Source organism: Staurois parvus, unplaced genomic scaffold, assembly GCF_062004578.1.
Source record: "Staurois parvus isolate SC_StPar_1 unplaced genomic scaffold, SC_StPar_1.0 ptg001432l, whole genome shotgun sequence".
NCBI lineage: Eukaryota > Metazoa > Chordata > Amphibia > Anura > Ranidae > Staurois > Staurois parvus.
In genome coordinates, this window is record NW_028319228.1 from 1,753,921 (window position 1) to 1,771,531 (window position 17,611).

At 39.6% G+C, this 17,611-nt stretch overlaps 1 protein-coding gene across 2 annotated transcripts in view; it reads right to left on the bottom strand.

Moving 5' to 3' along the window:
* GOLM1 (golgi membrane protein 1) overlaps positions 1–17,611 on the bottom strand; it is a 118,424-nt gene that overhangs the window by 55,140 nt on the left and 45,673 nt on the right. The window contains exon 3 of one of the 2 annotated variants that reach the window (XM_089662117.1): positions 4,516–4,695. The exons of the other annotated variant lie outside the window; for it this stretch is intronic. Within the exon in view, the coding sequence (XP_089518243.1) occupies positions 4,516–4,695 (180 nt within the window). The remainder of the gene's footprint in view (positions 1–4,515; positions 4,696–17,611) is intronic. 2 annotated transcript variants of the gene reach the window in all.

Below are 17,611 nucleotides of genomic sequence, written 5' to 3' on the forward strand. Positions count from 1 at the left end.
CAATAGATCCATATGCCAAGACATGGGATAAGGATCAATTCCAACCACATCCACAGTATTACTGTCCTGTGCACATGGCATCACAGCACACTGGATTCTTACAGGGCAGCCATTAGTAGAATGGACAGATTTCCATCTGCTAATCTACAGCCAATCCTTTAATGCATGTGCTGTTTTACACACAGTATATGAGACTTTAGTTTAATGAAACCCTGTTCTACTGAAACACAAGGTATTCATACCTTTAGGGTCGGTTCACACTATAGAAACGCAGTCTAGATGTGTTACGGACACGTTCCAGTGCGGTTTTGATGCTTTCCATTTCATTTTTTTCCCCCTCTCATCCCCTCTCTCTTTCTTCAATTTAAATAGGGACATGTGCGTTCCAGTGCATTTTACCATGTTCCAGTACAGTTCTGTGCAGGAAAAATGTAGTCTGATCTACTTTCTTATCTTCATCCGGAACGCACTGGAACTGCAAGCACTGATGTGAACTATGACAATCATATAACCTACTTTCTGTGTGTTTTGGATGCAGGAAAAAAAAAAAAAAGCACACTGAAAAAAAAAAATAAATAAATAAAAAAAAAATGCATGTAGTATGAACTGGCCCTTAATCCTAACAAAAAGATGGGCACAGAAACATAAAATAATGCCTATCTATTGTGACTGCCTATTTTACTAAATTTCTAAGAAAAAAAACCAAACTGTGCTGTCTGAGTCACAATCAAGCTACCAGATAGTTCATAGGAACATTTAAGAAAACTGTGAAATCGGTAAACATAGAAGTTTTTATGGTACTCTACAGAAAATGTTAGTTGATGGCTTCAATAATTTTTAGAAATAAAATGGCACCTGAAAACATTGTTGTGCGATTTATTATTTTAGCGAAGCATTTTGAAATAGAGGGCAGAATGGCGGCGATTCAAAACACCATAGTGTGAATGGGGCTTTATACTTGCCTAACATTTTGCAGGTACATAGTTGGAAAGGCTGAATAAAGACACTGGTCTATCCAGGTGTGTGTCTACCATTTTCAATATCCCTTGTCATTGTGTTCACCAAAACTCAATTAAAAGGCTTTTGAATTTACACTCCCAGCTGACACCCCCAACTGTGGAAGGGGGTTTCACATCCTTCTAACAGTAAAGAACCCCTTGCGCAGTTTAAAGTGAAACTTTACCCTGAAAATTAAGTCCTGATCCATCAATTCATGAGGGCCCCTTTTGCAGGTATAACTACAGTATGTAAAAACATTAAAAATAAGTGCCTATACTGTTTAAAATCTAGTAAGACATTGCTTAATGCCCCGTACAAAACGATAAAAAAAATCATCCGAAGAATTTCACGGAACCACTGATCGAACGATTTTCTCTTCGTTGACGAGCAGGAGGTTTTAACAAATAACGATCTTGTGAACGAAAAAATCCGGTTGCACAACAGTGAAAAAAAATTGTCATTTCACATACGAACAACCGATTTTCTATGTGGTGGTATGACGGTCGTAGGGAAAAAAAAAATAAAAAATCAAGCGCTATCACGCATGAGCGGAAACAGAAGATGACCCGGATGTTTATGTCCAAGGAATCTTCATAAACACGAATGAAAAATCCAAATATTAAAAGTAGATTGGCCTAATGAGATAATGAAACCAGAAATATGCACATTATAAATGTTATGTATCACCATTTATGTATGTAATAAACTATATTATACTCATTGCTGTTAATTGTTGTGTATATCACTCTGGCTGGAAGGGCGTGGCTACAAGGTCACACGCACACTGCATCACTTCCACTTGTACGGAAGATGTCAACACTACGTATTACCCGACAAATGATTTTTTTTAGATTGATGTGGGCCACGATTTCGACCAAATGAACGCCTCTTGGCTGTAAGTGAGTCACTAGAAGCCAATCTGCTGCAGGACTCAAGATTTACTGCTGCGGAGGGAAGGGGGGGGATAAGAGGAATGAGATTGTGCCCTGGAAGGAAAGATTTGGGAGGGAGAAAAGAAAAGCAGGAGAGGCGACAGGATAATTTCTGCTGCCAGGTAGACACAAAAGAGTTAAACTAGATAGATGTGTTCTAACTTCTCTTCCTGATATTCTTTCCTTTCTCAGTGGCCAGCAGCAACACTATGAACTTCAGCACTGCAAAGCTTCTGCTTTCTCTTTCCCTCTAGCCAAGCTATACAAATCAAGGCTGGAAGTACACTCATTTTAATTACAGAAAGTGACATATCATTTTTGAGATGGAGAGGGGGAGAGTTCTTGGTAAGGAAAAGACTACTCGGGGCTTTAAGGAGATGGCAAGAAGAAACAGGAGTCATGCTGGAGACAATTTACAACACACACTAATTTTAGTAGCAAAAGTATTAATGTGGAATGTATATTCTTTTGTTAAAAGAACATTAATTGTTATCAAACTGTTATGAGCAAAAGTTCCATTTTAAGACTGAACTGCTTCTAGTCCAAATTATTTGGTTGCATGTCTTCTTTAGAGACTGAAGATTAAAATAGTTTTCTTCACTGATACAGTCACAATTTAAACATTTGTATATATTGTGATCATATTCCCTCTTAAGTGGCTCTTTTCATATCACTAGAACTGGAGTAGAAGATATATCTTCTTTTAGAGACTCAAGTTTCAATGACAGCTGTCCACAGCGCAACTTGCATTACTTTGGGGGAAATTTCCCCAATGGCGTCACAAAAATCCATTAAACCTAACAGAGGGTGATAAAACATGGTTTTACTGCAACCAATTTAAATTCTCTGATGAATACGGGTTGATCCTCCCAAATTAACATGGAGCCCAACCAGGGATAATATATATAATGTATAATATAGTTTATTACATACATAAATGGTGATACATAAACATTTATAATGTGCATATTTCTGGTTTCATTATCTCATTAGGCCAATCTACTCTTAACATTTGGATTTTTCGTTCGTGTTTACGAAGATTCCTTGGACATAAACATCCAGGTCACCTTCTGTTTCCGCTCATGCGTGATAGTGCTTAATAGATTTTTTTTTTTTTTTCTACGACCATCATACCACCACATAGAAAATCGGTTGTGGGCATTACCTCCCTGCCCACTTCAATCTCATGCTCCAGCAGTATCTCTTTTCCTAATCCTAATCCTCCTACTCCTAGCCTCTTTTCACCCTCAACTCTTTTATCACTTACTTCTATCTCCCCTTCCACTCTCCCTTGCCGTTACCCCTTTAACGCCATCTATACCTCATGCAGAAGTTCCCTCTCCCCAATACCACCAACCCTCCACTACCTCTGATGTTACATTGACCCTCTCACTCACTGGACCTAGACTGACCTATACTCTGGCTATTCTTTACGTCTTTCCTTATTCATTTCCCACTTCTTCCCCTTGATGCATATTGAAAAATTGGAAAGGAAGAGAAGTATCAGACAATGGAATGTCTTGCACAAAACAGTGACCTTTGTTTCTATATTTTATAGATTGAATGAAGTGGACAAGAGTTTTAAATGCAAAAAAAAAAAAAAAAAAAAAAAGTACTTTGTTGGTTGATGTATGCTTTGTGTGATTTCGTCTATGTAACCTCATGAATTTGTAACATTATGCTTGCCTGTACCCCTCTCAATTTTGCATGAAGTTGTAAATAAAGAATTTAAAAAACAAAAAACCCAGAACACGAAAACAAATAAACACACTGACAAAAGGTTCTCGTTCTTTCCCAGTCTATTTAAAAAAAAAAAAAAATAATAATTTGGCTGGAAATACACTTCAAAACATTCTCATTTTAAATCCAGTGTGCTCTGTCAAAGGAAAGTTCAGGCTATATTGTCCAAAACGTTTTATACAACTAATAATTTTGGACCTACTGTTTATTGATCATATTTGTACGCCACTAACATTGTATAAAGCTTATAAACATAGTACACAAAGCCAACAATACATGGTCAAAATGAGATTACAATCAAACGTCCATCACAAGAAACAAAAACAATACTACACACTCTTAGAGAAATATTTTTAAGCATATACCACGCTGTCAAGCATGTACCAGCCTGTAGAACCAATCACAGTTCTAGATATCAAAGCAGATTTGTGTTCTAAATAGTTAAAAGCTGGACAGCAACACTTCACAACTAATTAGATAACGCTTTTATTTTTACTCTGACAGGACAGTATGCAGTCCTACACCTTGAAGAATCTACATAGAATTAGCTGGTGTGTTCTGATTTAAATAGACATCATTAATGTGGCTTTTTCAAGATCATGGCTTACTTAAAGCTGACCAGATTTCACATTTAACAATGTTTGGAGCAATTCTTATGGATGATATTTCTATTTTCATTCTAAAGAAGTTATGCCAACAACACAATCCAACAATAATGCAGAAAAAGAACTGCTGCTTTCAATAGCACAAATAAAATACATGTCTAAGCGTACATACTGTATGGCATCCAAGGATACTACAATGTTCATTTTACGGCGAACAGAAATGGAGCCGAATGCCTCACCTTCTCACTATTACACTGTGAATGAACATTCTGCATCTGAGAACTGTGCAAAGACTGAATGGTGTCAATTTGTTTTTTCTGTTTAGCCAACATGTCTTCATACTCATTCTTTTTCATTTCCACCGCTCCTCTTTCTGCTGCTGCTCGTCGTACTCTGCCCTCCAGTTCCATCACACGATTCTTAAAAACACATTATTAGAAGAGAGTTACATTTCTAAAGATAAATAAATTACTATCATATCAGTGGTAAAGACAATGCATATTTACTATGAAAAAATTTAAAATAATTATATGTAAACTCAGCCATTAAAATCTCATAAGCATTAAAGCTAAACGCTACACTATTCCATCTTCAATCACCCCGACCCCCTACAGGACCACCTTCTCCCTTTAAGTCCCCCCTCCCCCAAAGCCATGTTCATTTTTTTTTACCTTTTTTAGGTTTCTTCTGGCAAGACATTGGACAAGCTGGTTCCTTGTATTCTTCAGTCTTCTCCAGTGGATGGCCCTGGATGATGCAGAGAGCAGCACTGGCTCTGTTCTGTGCATCAATATACTGTAAATACAGGTTGCCAAGTTCAGGAAGGGGGGCCATGACACCCTGCACTCATCTTTCCTCAGTCTTCTGGGTTGAGCGACGCTGGCTGTCATTTACCGGGAAGACTGGAGACATCTTGTGGCAAAGGGAAAAAAAAAAAAATGGGGATAGCTCTGGATTGTAGGCGAATACTGCAGCCAGAGCTACTATTTATTGGATTTTAAAATCGCCAGGGGAACTTTTAAAGAATAAACTAAAGTGGAGATGAGATTCAACATGGTAATGTAGATTCATAAGTAATTTTCAATATTTTTAAAGATCAGATTTTATTAAAATATTACCTGTTGGTCCACCATGAAGGTTGTTGATCAGGCACTTTCTATTATTGGGCGACACTGTGTTCCTGTCTCCCAATTGCACCCCTGCATTGTCACACTGGTTGTTTTACCACACATTAAATTAGGCTTGGCCCACTAGTGTTACCATCAGGAAACCTACTCTGAGAAATCCCATGCAGCAATGGCTGGAATGCATGTGGACAGGGGCTGCAAAATGGCTGAAGGAAATCAGCTGCATTGGAATAAGTGTAAGGGTAAAACATACACACATACAATATCTCCTGAAAGTGCAGCAAGATCTAGACATGAACAGCTAAAAGCTCCTTTAACACAACTATTATGGAAGTAGCCTACAAGTCCTCTAAGTGTTAGTGGGTACCATCATTTAATTATATGTGTTTTCAGGTATGTAGCCATATGGGCAATGTGCTCTCCAAATGGTGGTTCTGTCCAAAATGGATATCTTTTTGGTACAGAATCTTAAGTCTTATCCAAACTGTTCCCTGTCACTATTCTAAAAGATCTTAGACGACCTTTTACATCTCTAAATTCCCCAACAAAAGCTTACCACCTTCCTTTTTATAGAGGGTAAATAGACTATTGCCAGAAGATGGAAGAAACCTATCATGTCCATACAAAAGTTAGAACACATGAATATGCTTCTTGTTAATGAGAAGCTGTATAGTATCAACAAAGCACAACTAGAATATCTCAAAGTCTGGGGACCATGGCTTTGATATGCACTTCCCATCTTGGATATATCTAGCCTATAATGGTTTTATTTTTCCTTTTGTTTCTGACCCTTGGAGTCAGATAGAATCTTTTCCTTCTTCCTCCCCTTTTGTGCTTTTATTCACCACTCTCCTGCCCCCCCCCCCCCCCCCCGCTTTTCCTTCCCTTTCTCCTATTGCCACCTTGGGCCTCTACAATTTATATTTAATTCTGCATGCGGGTCATATACATGGGTAATTTTTTTGGAGTGTACTGAAGGTTTCGCATTATTTAACTACCCGCGCTAGTTTCTCATAACCCTGTACGAAAATGTTGCTTTGTGTATTACCCTTCTGAATAGGTGCTCGGTTAGGTAAATTTAGTTCTGGGCTCGCTGTAATCAGAGTAGCTGTGTGCAGTGGTTTTGGTCTGTTCAGTGTTTCACTGGCTGCAGAGTTGACTGCTTCCCCATCTGTCTGGAAATGTTCTGGAAGATAGTGGGTAGGAATAGTCAAATCAGCAGAAAAAAATATGTATGCAGCCCTGGCCAATCCCTGAGGAGAGGTGCCCAGATGGTGGCTGGGTGTGTGTATAAATACTCAGACCTGGAACAGGTGGTGTCTTGTCCCTGAGGAGATAACAGCCTGGGGGGAGGAGGGGGTTGTTTGCCCCATGGGCAAGCTTGCCATGTTTCCGCTGTTCAAAGAGGTCCCAGCTAAGCCGAGTGCCTATTCTGCCAAAAGTTGCTGGAGCTGACTAAGGAGCTATTCATTTGGCAACCTAGTGTGGTATCAATGAAAAGTGTCTGCAAAATATTGGAAGGAGGCAAACAAGAACTGGTTGGTGTGAGAGATCCTTTAAGCTGCTGCTGCCAGCCATCTTTTGCTAGTCAGTTTTGTTCAAATGGGACATGGTGTCTGGTGTTTCCGAAAAGCTTAGTCCCCCAATTGCTTGTGCAAAAACTCTGCTCAGATCTTTAGAAGGAAGTTTAGCATACTCAAGTTGCTGTTATAAAAAACTCAGTTCTCCATTTGTTTGTGCAAAGACTTAGATCTTAAGAGGAACATTAGTGTCCTCAAGTTGCTGCTAAAAGTTACTGGAGTAATCTACAAGTTCTACAATAAACCATCAGAAAAACAAAGCCTGTAGACTGTTCATTGAGCCAAAAAGAGTGACTCTGTGCCTGGGGCAATCATGGAAAGACTCCAGGGACCTTAAAACTGTGGGCTCCAGCGGAAGTGAGCACTAAATTTGTATTTCCTTGAAAAATGTAATAACAAATGTATCTATTTCAGTATTTGTAAGTATGGTATTAAAAAATAAAAAACAAACAAAAACAAACAAACGCTGTAGCACCAAATGTCATACACCAATATTAAACTGTAAATAAGTATAAAACATATATAAGATGTAGGGGTGCTGGCATTCAAAACCATCGTGTGACCACTTGGTTATGGTTTTTAAGGTGGTTAGCACTGTTTAGTTCTTAAAAAAAAAAAAAAAGGTATAGTAAATATAAACATTCCACTGGTTCTCAGGAAAAAAAAAAAATTAAAAATCCATATTTATCATAGGTTAACTTTTTAGAAAATGTCTCTGAACTGAATATTTAAAATTGTAGCAAATACAAAAAAAAAAAATAATGATTCATGTACTTTTGAGGGTGGGTAACTGAGCAATTAGAAAGAATGGGATTCTGCATGTTGAACAGAGATAGGAAGGCCCGGAATGGAGAAAAACAAAAACCAGGAAAAATTGGAAAGAGTGGAAAAAAAAAAAAAAAAAAAAAAAAAAAAAAAGGGGGAAAGTGTAATATGTTCCTTTACAATGATAAATAATAGATCTGACATGGTATTCAAAGTGTATTAACATAAAGATCCCAATTAGAGTTGAGACTATCTACAGGTGAAACTCAAAAAATTAGAATATCGTGCAAAAGTTCATTTATTTCAGTAATGCAACTTAAAAGCTGAAACTAATATAAGAGATGAACTATCTTGCTTTGCATGTAATGAGTCTAAGTCGTGATTTGTCATAGTTGTGAGGATTATGGCTTACAGCTCATGAAAACCCTAAATCCACAAATCTCAGAAAATGAGAATATTACATGCAATCAATAAAACAAGGATTGTACATAGAACAATATCGGACCTCTGAAAAGTATAAGCATGCATATGTACTCAGTACTTGGTTTGGGCCCATTTTGCAGCAATTACTGCCTCAATGCGGCGTGGCATGGAAGCCTGTGGCACTGCTGAGGTGTTATGGAAGACCAGGATGCTTCAATAGCGGCCTTCAGCTCTTCTGCATTGTTTCGGTCTCATGCCTCTCATCTTTCTCTTGGCAATGCCCCATAGATTTTCTATGGGGTTCAGGTCAGGCGAGTTTGCTGGCCAATCAAGCACAGTAATCCCACGGTCATTGAACCAGGTTTTGGTGCTTTTGGCAGTATGGGCAGGTGCCAAGTCCTGCTGGAAAATGAAGTCAGCATCCCCATAAAACTCATCTGCGGAAGGAAGCATGAAGTGCTCCAAAATCTCCTGGTAGACGGCTGCGTTGAACCTGGACTTAATGAAGCACAGTTGACCAACACCAGCAGATGACATGGCTCCCCAAATCAACAGACTGAAAATTTCACACTGGACTTCAAGCATCTTGCAGTGTGTGCGCCTCTCCATTCTTTCTCCATACTCTGGGTCCTTGGCTTCCAAATGAGATGCAAAGTTGCCCTCATCAGAAAAGATGACTTTGGACCACTGAGCAAGAGACAAAGTTGGTTTTTCTTTAGCCCAGGTAAGACTCTTCTGACGTTGTTTGTTGTTCAGGAGCAGCTTGACAAGAGGAATACGACATTTGAAGCCCATGTCCAGGATCCATCTGTGTGTGTGGTGGCTCTTGATGCATTGACTCCAGCCTCAGTCCACTCCTTGTGAAAGTCCAACACTTTTGAATGGCCTTTTCCTGACAATCCTCTTCAGGCTGCGGTCATCCCTGCTACTTGTGCACCTTTTTCTTCCACACTTTTTCCTTCCACATAACTTTCTATTAATGTGCTCTGATACAGCACTTTGAGAACATCCAACTTCTTTTGCAATTACCTTTTGAGGCTTTCCCTCCTTATGGAGGGTGTCAGTGATGGTTTTCTGCACAACTGTCAGGTCAGCAGTCTTTCCCATGATTGTGATTCCTACTGAACCAGACTGAGAGACCATATAAAGGCTCAGGAGCCCTTTGCAGGTGTTATGACTTAATTAGCTGATTAGAGTGGGACACTTTGAGCCTAGAATATTGCACCTTTTCACAATATTCTAATTTTCTGAGATTGTAGATTTGGGGTTTTCATGAGCTGTAAGCCATAATCATCACAATTATGACAAATCACAGCTTGAACTATCTTGCGTTGCATGTAATGAGTCTATCTCATTAGTTTCACCTTTTAAGTTGCATTACTGAAATAAATGAACTTTTGCATGATATTCTAATTTTCTGAGTTTCACCTGTAGTCTTAAATTATTACAAGATAACTCAGCTGAAAACAAGCAACTCCTGGAATACAATTCAATTCAAGTAATACTGTACTTCTCAATGCAGTTCTCAAGCAAGAGAAATATGCATTTCTGCCACTGGGGGGCATTGCAGAGAAAGGCTCCAGTTTAAATTGCTTGTGGGCTCCATGTTGTACCTTCTACAGTTGGGTGATTTTTGGGATACAGTAGATGATAGTTTGTCCTTTCAGGCCTTAATTGAGAGGTAAGAGGGTAAATTAGTTTCTATTTTTTGACCTTTAAAAGGATTCCTATTAAAGTGGTTGTAAAGGCTGAAGGTTTTTTACAAAAAAAACCTGTGTGCAGCAGCACCCCCAGCCCCCTCAATACTTAATTGAGCCTCACTGCGATCCAGCAATAAGAATAGCCTCGACTGTCCTGAGTCTCTGCCAGCTAATTGGCGGAGAGAGGAAGCGAGAGCCATTGGCTCCCGCTGCTGTGAATCACAGCAGCGAGAGCCATTGGCTCCCGCTGCTGTGAATCACAGCCAGTCAATGGAGAGAGGGGACGGGCCAAGCAGTGGTTCCATGTGTGAATGGACACAAGGAGCAGCGGGTGCCCCCAAATCAAGCTGCTTGCTGTTGGGGCACTCGCCAGGAGAGCTTGTGGGGGACCTGAGAAGAGGATCCAGACTGCTCTTTGCAAAACCACTGAACACAGTAGGCAAGTATAGACAGGTTTGTTATATTAAAAAAAGGAACCTTTAGAATCGCTTTAATGTTTTTCAGCATCACAGCATAATGTTTACCTATATAGTCTGTTCAGTAAATTAGCCTTTTCCTCCTCTTAGTAAAATAGGGAGACCAACATCTAGAGTTTAGAAACATTGCCACAGTGCAATTTCTGCTGAAAGCAAAGCTGCAAGGTTTACAAAATATTGTGAGAATATTCTTTTCCAAATGCTACAAAAAGTGACAAACATCCTGGCATGCCAGAGATGCCCTAGAGACAATAAAACTAAATTTATGGAATGAAACGATTTGGACCATAATGAAAGTGCAAGTAGCTTTTCCCTCCAGAGGTCTCATTCCAGAAACACTCTTTCAGCTGCTTCTTGATCATCACAGAGTGTTTCTTCACCAGCAGCATCTTCAAAAGGAAGTGTTACAAACCACAACATTCCAGAAATACACAATCCCTTCATTTATAGATAAAATGACACCTGAAAATCAGGAGAACATTCATCCAGCTCTTAGAAGAGCAATATATGCTTCTGGATCAGTATTGTCATCATCAACTGAAAATGCATACTGGTAGGAAGCTTTCAAATTAAAAAAGTTGTTTTTTCCCTAGTGAGGCATAATCAGGTATGGGGAAACATGCTGAAAAATGCTAAAGTGTGAATAGGAGCTTAGTTTGACCAAATTTGGTAAAGAATGGGCTGCTCAGGATCAAATAGATGCAAGGAAAAATCTGTAAGACCCTGTTATGTTGCCTCTGTTTGGATCATCAACCACTTTCTGTACACCCACCCACAATGTACTGCGGAGGGGTAGCAGTTACAGGACCAGCAACGTACCCATAAGTTGCTGGTGTTGTCCCAACACAGTGTGGTGGCGCTGCGGACCCCTGCGGGCATGCAACCCTCCTACACCCCCCCGATCCCTCCAGAGTCTGCGGACATGTGAACGCTATGCGATCACATTGGCAACAAAGCTGTTATGAATCAGATTCATAACAGCCCTGTTTCTCTTCCTGGTGAGATGTGACAGCTCTCACGTAATACATGGGGCCAAATCACAGCACCCTGTACCATGTGCCCAGCTGGAGCCAAATCACAGATCACTGTATTTTGAGCCATCATGAACTTATGACAGTTCAAAGCAAACATTGCATTGCAGGTGCAAAAAAATAAAAATGATTATATATATATATATATATATATATATATATATATATATATATATATATATATATATATATATATATATATATATATATATATAAATTTTTTATTTTTTTTTTTCAAAATAATAGGGTGTTAAAAAAAGTGAATAAAGCTCAAAATCTTTATAATAGCTTTTATTTCCATACACACAAATGCATTGGGAACACTACACATTCTATTCCAAATCAAAACATGAAGAAAAATATATAAAAATTTGTGTACCTCTAAAAAAAAAATTTAAGAAAACTGAATATTAGACTATTCAAAAAAATAGCAGTGTTTGTATTCTTTTTTTTACAAACGCAACCATTCACTATATAAACTGAAAAATGTTTGAAGATTTTGCTTTCCTTTGAATCACTTAAAATTTAGTTGTATAAGCACTGTTTCTGAGAACTGCTGTACATCTGTGTTTCATGGAGTCAACCAACTTCTGGCACTTGTGAACAGATATTCCAGCCCAGGATGATTGGCTACATTCCACAGTTCTTCTCTATTTCTTGGTTTTGCCTCAGAAACTGCATTTTTGATGTCGCCCCACAAGTTTTCTATTGGATTAAGATCCGGGGATCTGGCTGGCCACTCCATAACGTGCAACATCTTGGTTCCAGACCAACAAGATTGACGTTTACTGGTGTGTTTGGGGTCGTTGTCTTGTTGGAACACCCATTTCAAGGGCATTTCCTCTTCAGCATAAGGCAGCATGACCTCTTCAAGTATTCTGATGTATTCAAACTGATCTATGATCCCTGGTATGCGATAAATAGGCCCAACACCGTAGTATGAGAAACATCCCCATATCATGATGCTTGTGCAACCATGCTTCATTGTCTTCACAGTGTACTGTGGCCTGAATTCAGTGTTTGGGGGTCGTCTGACAAACTGTCTCTGGCCACTAGACCCAAAAAGAACAATCTTACTTTCATCAGTCCACAAAATGTTTCCCCATTGCTCTTTAGGCCAGTCAATGTGCTCTTTGGCAAATTGTAACCTCTTCAGCACATGTTTTTTTTCAACAGTGGGACTTTGCGGGGGGCTTCTTGCAGATAGCTTGGCTTCACATAAGCGTCTTCTAATTCTAACAGTACTCACAGGGAACTTTAGACCTTCTTTGATCTTCCTGGAGCTGATTGTTGGCTGAGTCCTTGCCATTTTGGTTATTCTTCTATCCATTCGAATGGTAGTTTTTCACTTTCTTCCACGTCTTTCATGTTTTGGTTGTTATTTTAAAGCATTTGTGATCATTTTAGCTGAGCAGCCTATCATTTTCTGCACTTCTTTATAGGTTTTCCCCTCTCCAATCAACCTTTTAATCAAGGTACGCTGTTCTTTTGAAAAATGTCTGGAACGACCCATTTTCCTCAGGCTTTCAGAGAGAAATGCACTCTAACCAACATGTACAACATTTGCTGCCTTCCTTCCTTAAATAAGGGCAATAATTGCCACCTGTTTTTCAAAGAATGAATGACCTCACTAATAGAACTCCACACACTGCTATTATTTTGAACATGTCCCTTTCAATTAGTGATTCAATTACACAGAATCAGCAGCATGCATGTCATGAATGTTGGGTCTGTTGGATTTCTATTACTCTACTACACCTGCTAGTAAATTATTTGCCATGTAGAAATATCATTTCTACCAAAAACAGTGTGTGATCAGGTTAGTGATGTCTGACTGCTAATAATATTTTGAACACACACATTTTTGTTTTAATAATAATCCCTGATCACTCCCCCAGAGTAGTATAATGGTAAGATTGTACTACTCTAATGAAAGTTTTTAACTACTTGCCGCTTGCCTGCCCACAATGTGCAGGTGAGTGGCAGCTCTGGTCAAAAGTGACAACCCTTATGTCGATTTCTTATTTCCAGGTATGTGTGCCTCCCCCTACGCTGCCCCCTGTGCCTGTCCAGGTAGAGAAGAGAAAACACGGCACTGAGTAAAAGCACTGCATTTTACAGACACATTAGATGAGCACATTTAACCCTTTGATCGTCTTTATTAACTCTCTGATCACCTGGTCACCCAGCCAGTGCCATTAGTGCAGTATATAGAATTTTTCACTGATCACTGTATTACTACCACTAGCGACATCAGATACCATCAGGGTCTGTAAGCTCCTCTCCCTGTCAGGGTCAGCTAGTGTTACCGCACACTATTGCACGCAAGCTATAGGTCACTGATCACCACCACTAGTATAGTGTTTGTACAGATCAATATATTGATCACTAACAGAACTATACTAGTGCCTCCTTTGTACAGTGTCCCCCCCCCCCCCCCCAAAAAAAAAAAAAAAAAAAAAAAAATATTACCAGGATCAGCCCCATTCGCTGCTAGCACTAGCATTTCACCACTCCACTGCTTTTCACAGACGATATGAATCAACGGATTGTGGGCCAAAACAATTTATACGCACAATACATCGCTGCCCACCCAAATTCAGCTCTTGCCAGACACCCGCAAGGAAATCTATCATGGTTTCTGAATTTAAAACTTTTTTTGGCCTAACCCTCAACATGGGCATTACAAAAAAGAATGAATTGCGGATATATTGGTCCACAGACCCAATTCATCATATGCCCATGTTCTCAGCCATTACATATGCCCAAAAAGGACCAGTCTCGCCCAACCTCCATCACACATTTGGGCATCCAGCACCTCCAGCCATACATACAGTAGGCAGGACTGGACTTTCGCTGACGCTGCTCTTCATATGAGAAACGGATCGCGATACCATCTAGCGGTACTGTCCTGGAACTACTCGTGGCTTACTGGAGTCGAGCCCAGTGTACACTAAGAGGATGGTGAGAAGGGGATTACTTGTGTATACTTACTGCGATTTATGAATTTGGCTACTATGGTATCTGTGTGTTTATGGAACGGATGGTGATCTACTATATGGCCTAAATCGGTTTGCCAATGGGACATTTTTACCCGGATTGCTATTGATCAACAAGCCTTATTTTGTAAATGCAATCAGACCTTCAGGCGTCCTTGAATTATCTATCACATACGGCTATAGGACAACCGGTCCCCAATTTGACTCCTATCCTTACCACATGGGACATTATCGAGTGACTACTATTTATACTCCTACATTAATATATTGGTCCATCACCCCATGTGCCCCCCCATTGTACCTTTAGCCTTTTTTACCCCCCCAGCCCGACAGTGTGTATGTCTGAGGATGTATGAGCAGCTGCTAAGATGGCTAGATAGACAACGTTGTCTTTTTAAATTGGTGAAGTAACAGTGGTGGTGTTCTCAGCTTCCTTGTATATAAATTATGCAATGCACATTTGTGTTTTTTTTCAATAAAGCGCTTTGATTAAGCTGCATGGTCCCACATGAAAACTACTTTTTGGGGTATTCTTTTTCCCTATGCATATAGATGAAGAAATATGCCCTTTGAAAGCCTGGAGATGGTCATTGGATTTCCGAAGCCTGTATGTAGCCAGGCTGCCAAAAAGTCTCCCAGATGTTTTATCTCTATACTCAGAAGTAGCAGAATGTGTTTTGGTGTGTTATTCCACATACATCTATTGCATGTGTGAGCAATATATCATTTAAGTGACAACTTTGTGTAAAAGTAAATAAAATGTCATTTTCCAAAGATTCGTGGCAAAAAATTTAATTTTCCATGGCCTCAACATGCCTCCCAGCAAATTCCTTGGGGAGTCTACTTTCAAAATATGAAAAAAGAAAAAAAAAAAAAAAAAAAAAGAGAAAGAAAGGGGGGTGGGGGTGTACTGCCCTGGCACATTAGCACCTCAAGAATTGTGATAGATTAGTCAGAAAAGTAAAAGCTGCGTAAAATAGCATACACACACACTTATTACACACACACACACACACACACACACACACACACTAATATACATACACACACACACACTATTACTTACACACAAAACAAAGTAATATACACGTATTGGGATTTTTTTTTTTTTTTAACCAAAACTCATGTAGCAGACTACATTTTGGCCTAAATTTATGAATGTTTTTTATATATTTTTTTATAACCGAAATTTTAATAATTTTCAGTCTTTTTTTGTTTGATCACCACTGGGTTTTTTATTGTTTTGTGATATAAATAACCCCCCAAAACAAAAAATTTTTTTGGGGTACCGCATTGCATGACTGCGCAATTACCAGTTGAAATAGCTCAGTGCCAAATAGCGAAAAAAGGCATGGTTATTAAAGGAGAGTAAATCTACTGTAGGGCAAGTGGTTAAGAGAACAGAAATCTCAAAACAATAACTGCATACAGGTACCAAGGCTATTTTCCTAAAGAATGTCTAAGGATTTAACAATTTGGTAGAAAAGGTCAAGGAGGGACAATATATAAGCCAACTAAAAAAAAATTATAAAAAAAATTGTACAGTCAGAGTATAGTCAACAGAAAGATATATATGTGTGCTATTTTTCTTTTTTTTTTGTTAGGTCCAACTTTATTGTTGCACAATCCTTAGAGCAATTGCAACATACACTATATTGCCAAAAGTATTGGGACGTCTGCCTTTACATGCACATGAACATTAATGGCATCCCAGTCTTAGCCCGTAAGGTTCAATATGGAGTTGGCCCACCCTTTGCAACTAGAATAGCTTCAACTCTTCTGGGAAAGCTGTCCACAAGGTTAAGGAGTGTGTCTATGGGAAGGTTTGACCATTCTTTCAGAAGTGCATTTGTAAGGTCAGGCACTGATGTCAGATGAGAAGGCCTGGCTCGCAGTCTCCACTCTAATTCATCCCATGTGTTAACTGGTTGAGATGCAAGCCAGTCAAGTTTCTCCACCCCAAACTTGCTTGTCCATGTCTTTATGGACCCTGCTTTGTGCACAGTCATGTTGGAACAGGAAGGGGCCATACTGTTCCCACAAAGTTGGAAGCATGAAATTGTCCAAAATGTCTTGGTATGCTGACATCTTAAGGGGCCCAAGCCCAACCTTGAAAAAAAAAAAAACCCCACACCATAATCCCCCTTCCACCAAATTTTACACTTGGCACAATGCAGTCAGGCAAGTACCATTCTCCTGGCAACCGCCAAAGCCAGACACGTCCATCGGATTGCCAGACAGTGAAGCGTGATTCGTCACTCCAGAGAACACGTCTACATGGCTCTAGAGTTCAGTGGTACGTGCTTTACACCACTGCATCCGATGCTTTGCATTGCACTTAGTGATGCAAGGCAGGTGTTTCTCAACCTTTTTTCAGTCAAGGCACCCTTTAAAAATTATGGACAGTCCCGAGGCACTCTTATCTAAAATGGGTTGCCTCTAGACTGTTCATACATTTTAAAAGGGCACCCCATGCTAAAATGTGAAAACCTATTCTAATAGTTTTATAGAACGCAGCAACATCCACATATGTAGGACACCCAACATTGGAGGTGATTTATTCTTTCAAAGCAAACATACTTTTGCACACTGGTACTGAATAGTATTCCAGCGTTTTTCTTCTTCAGTTGTTCTCCATCACTGAGCTAATGTGACCCCAGCACTGGACAGAGGGGCAGGGGAGGGTCAAACCAGGATTATGTGCAGGCAGCTGATATCCTCCTTATAAATTGAGGTCATTGGTTGTCAGGATGCCGGCGGCTAGAAGGTTGTAATGGATGAAATGGTGTAATGAAAACCTGTGGCTTTGTGTAACTAAAAGGCTGGCTTGTACAGAAGTTTTGGGCAATTTTTAGACATTTTGCCAAGGTACCCCTGAAAAAACCTCAAGGCACTCTAGCTGAGATAGGCTGATGTAAGGCTTGGATGCAGCTGCTCGGCATTGGAAATCCATTCCATGAAGCTCTCTACGCTAACCTGAAGGCCACATGAAGTTTGGAGGTCTTTAGCTACTGACTCTGCAGACAGTTGGAGACTTCTGCGCACTGTGTCTTGAACAGACAATCTGGAAAATATTTGCCAATCAGCTGCTAATCAGTATACTCTGACAGCGAAGAACCCTGTTGTTAGAATACAATACAACAGAATAGAATACAAATGAACCCCATCCACCTCATTTGTGTGGATGGGCGAATCTGTTTTTTTCATTTAGCCTACTGGCTGAAGGCAAAAAAA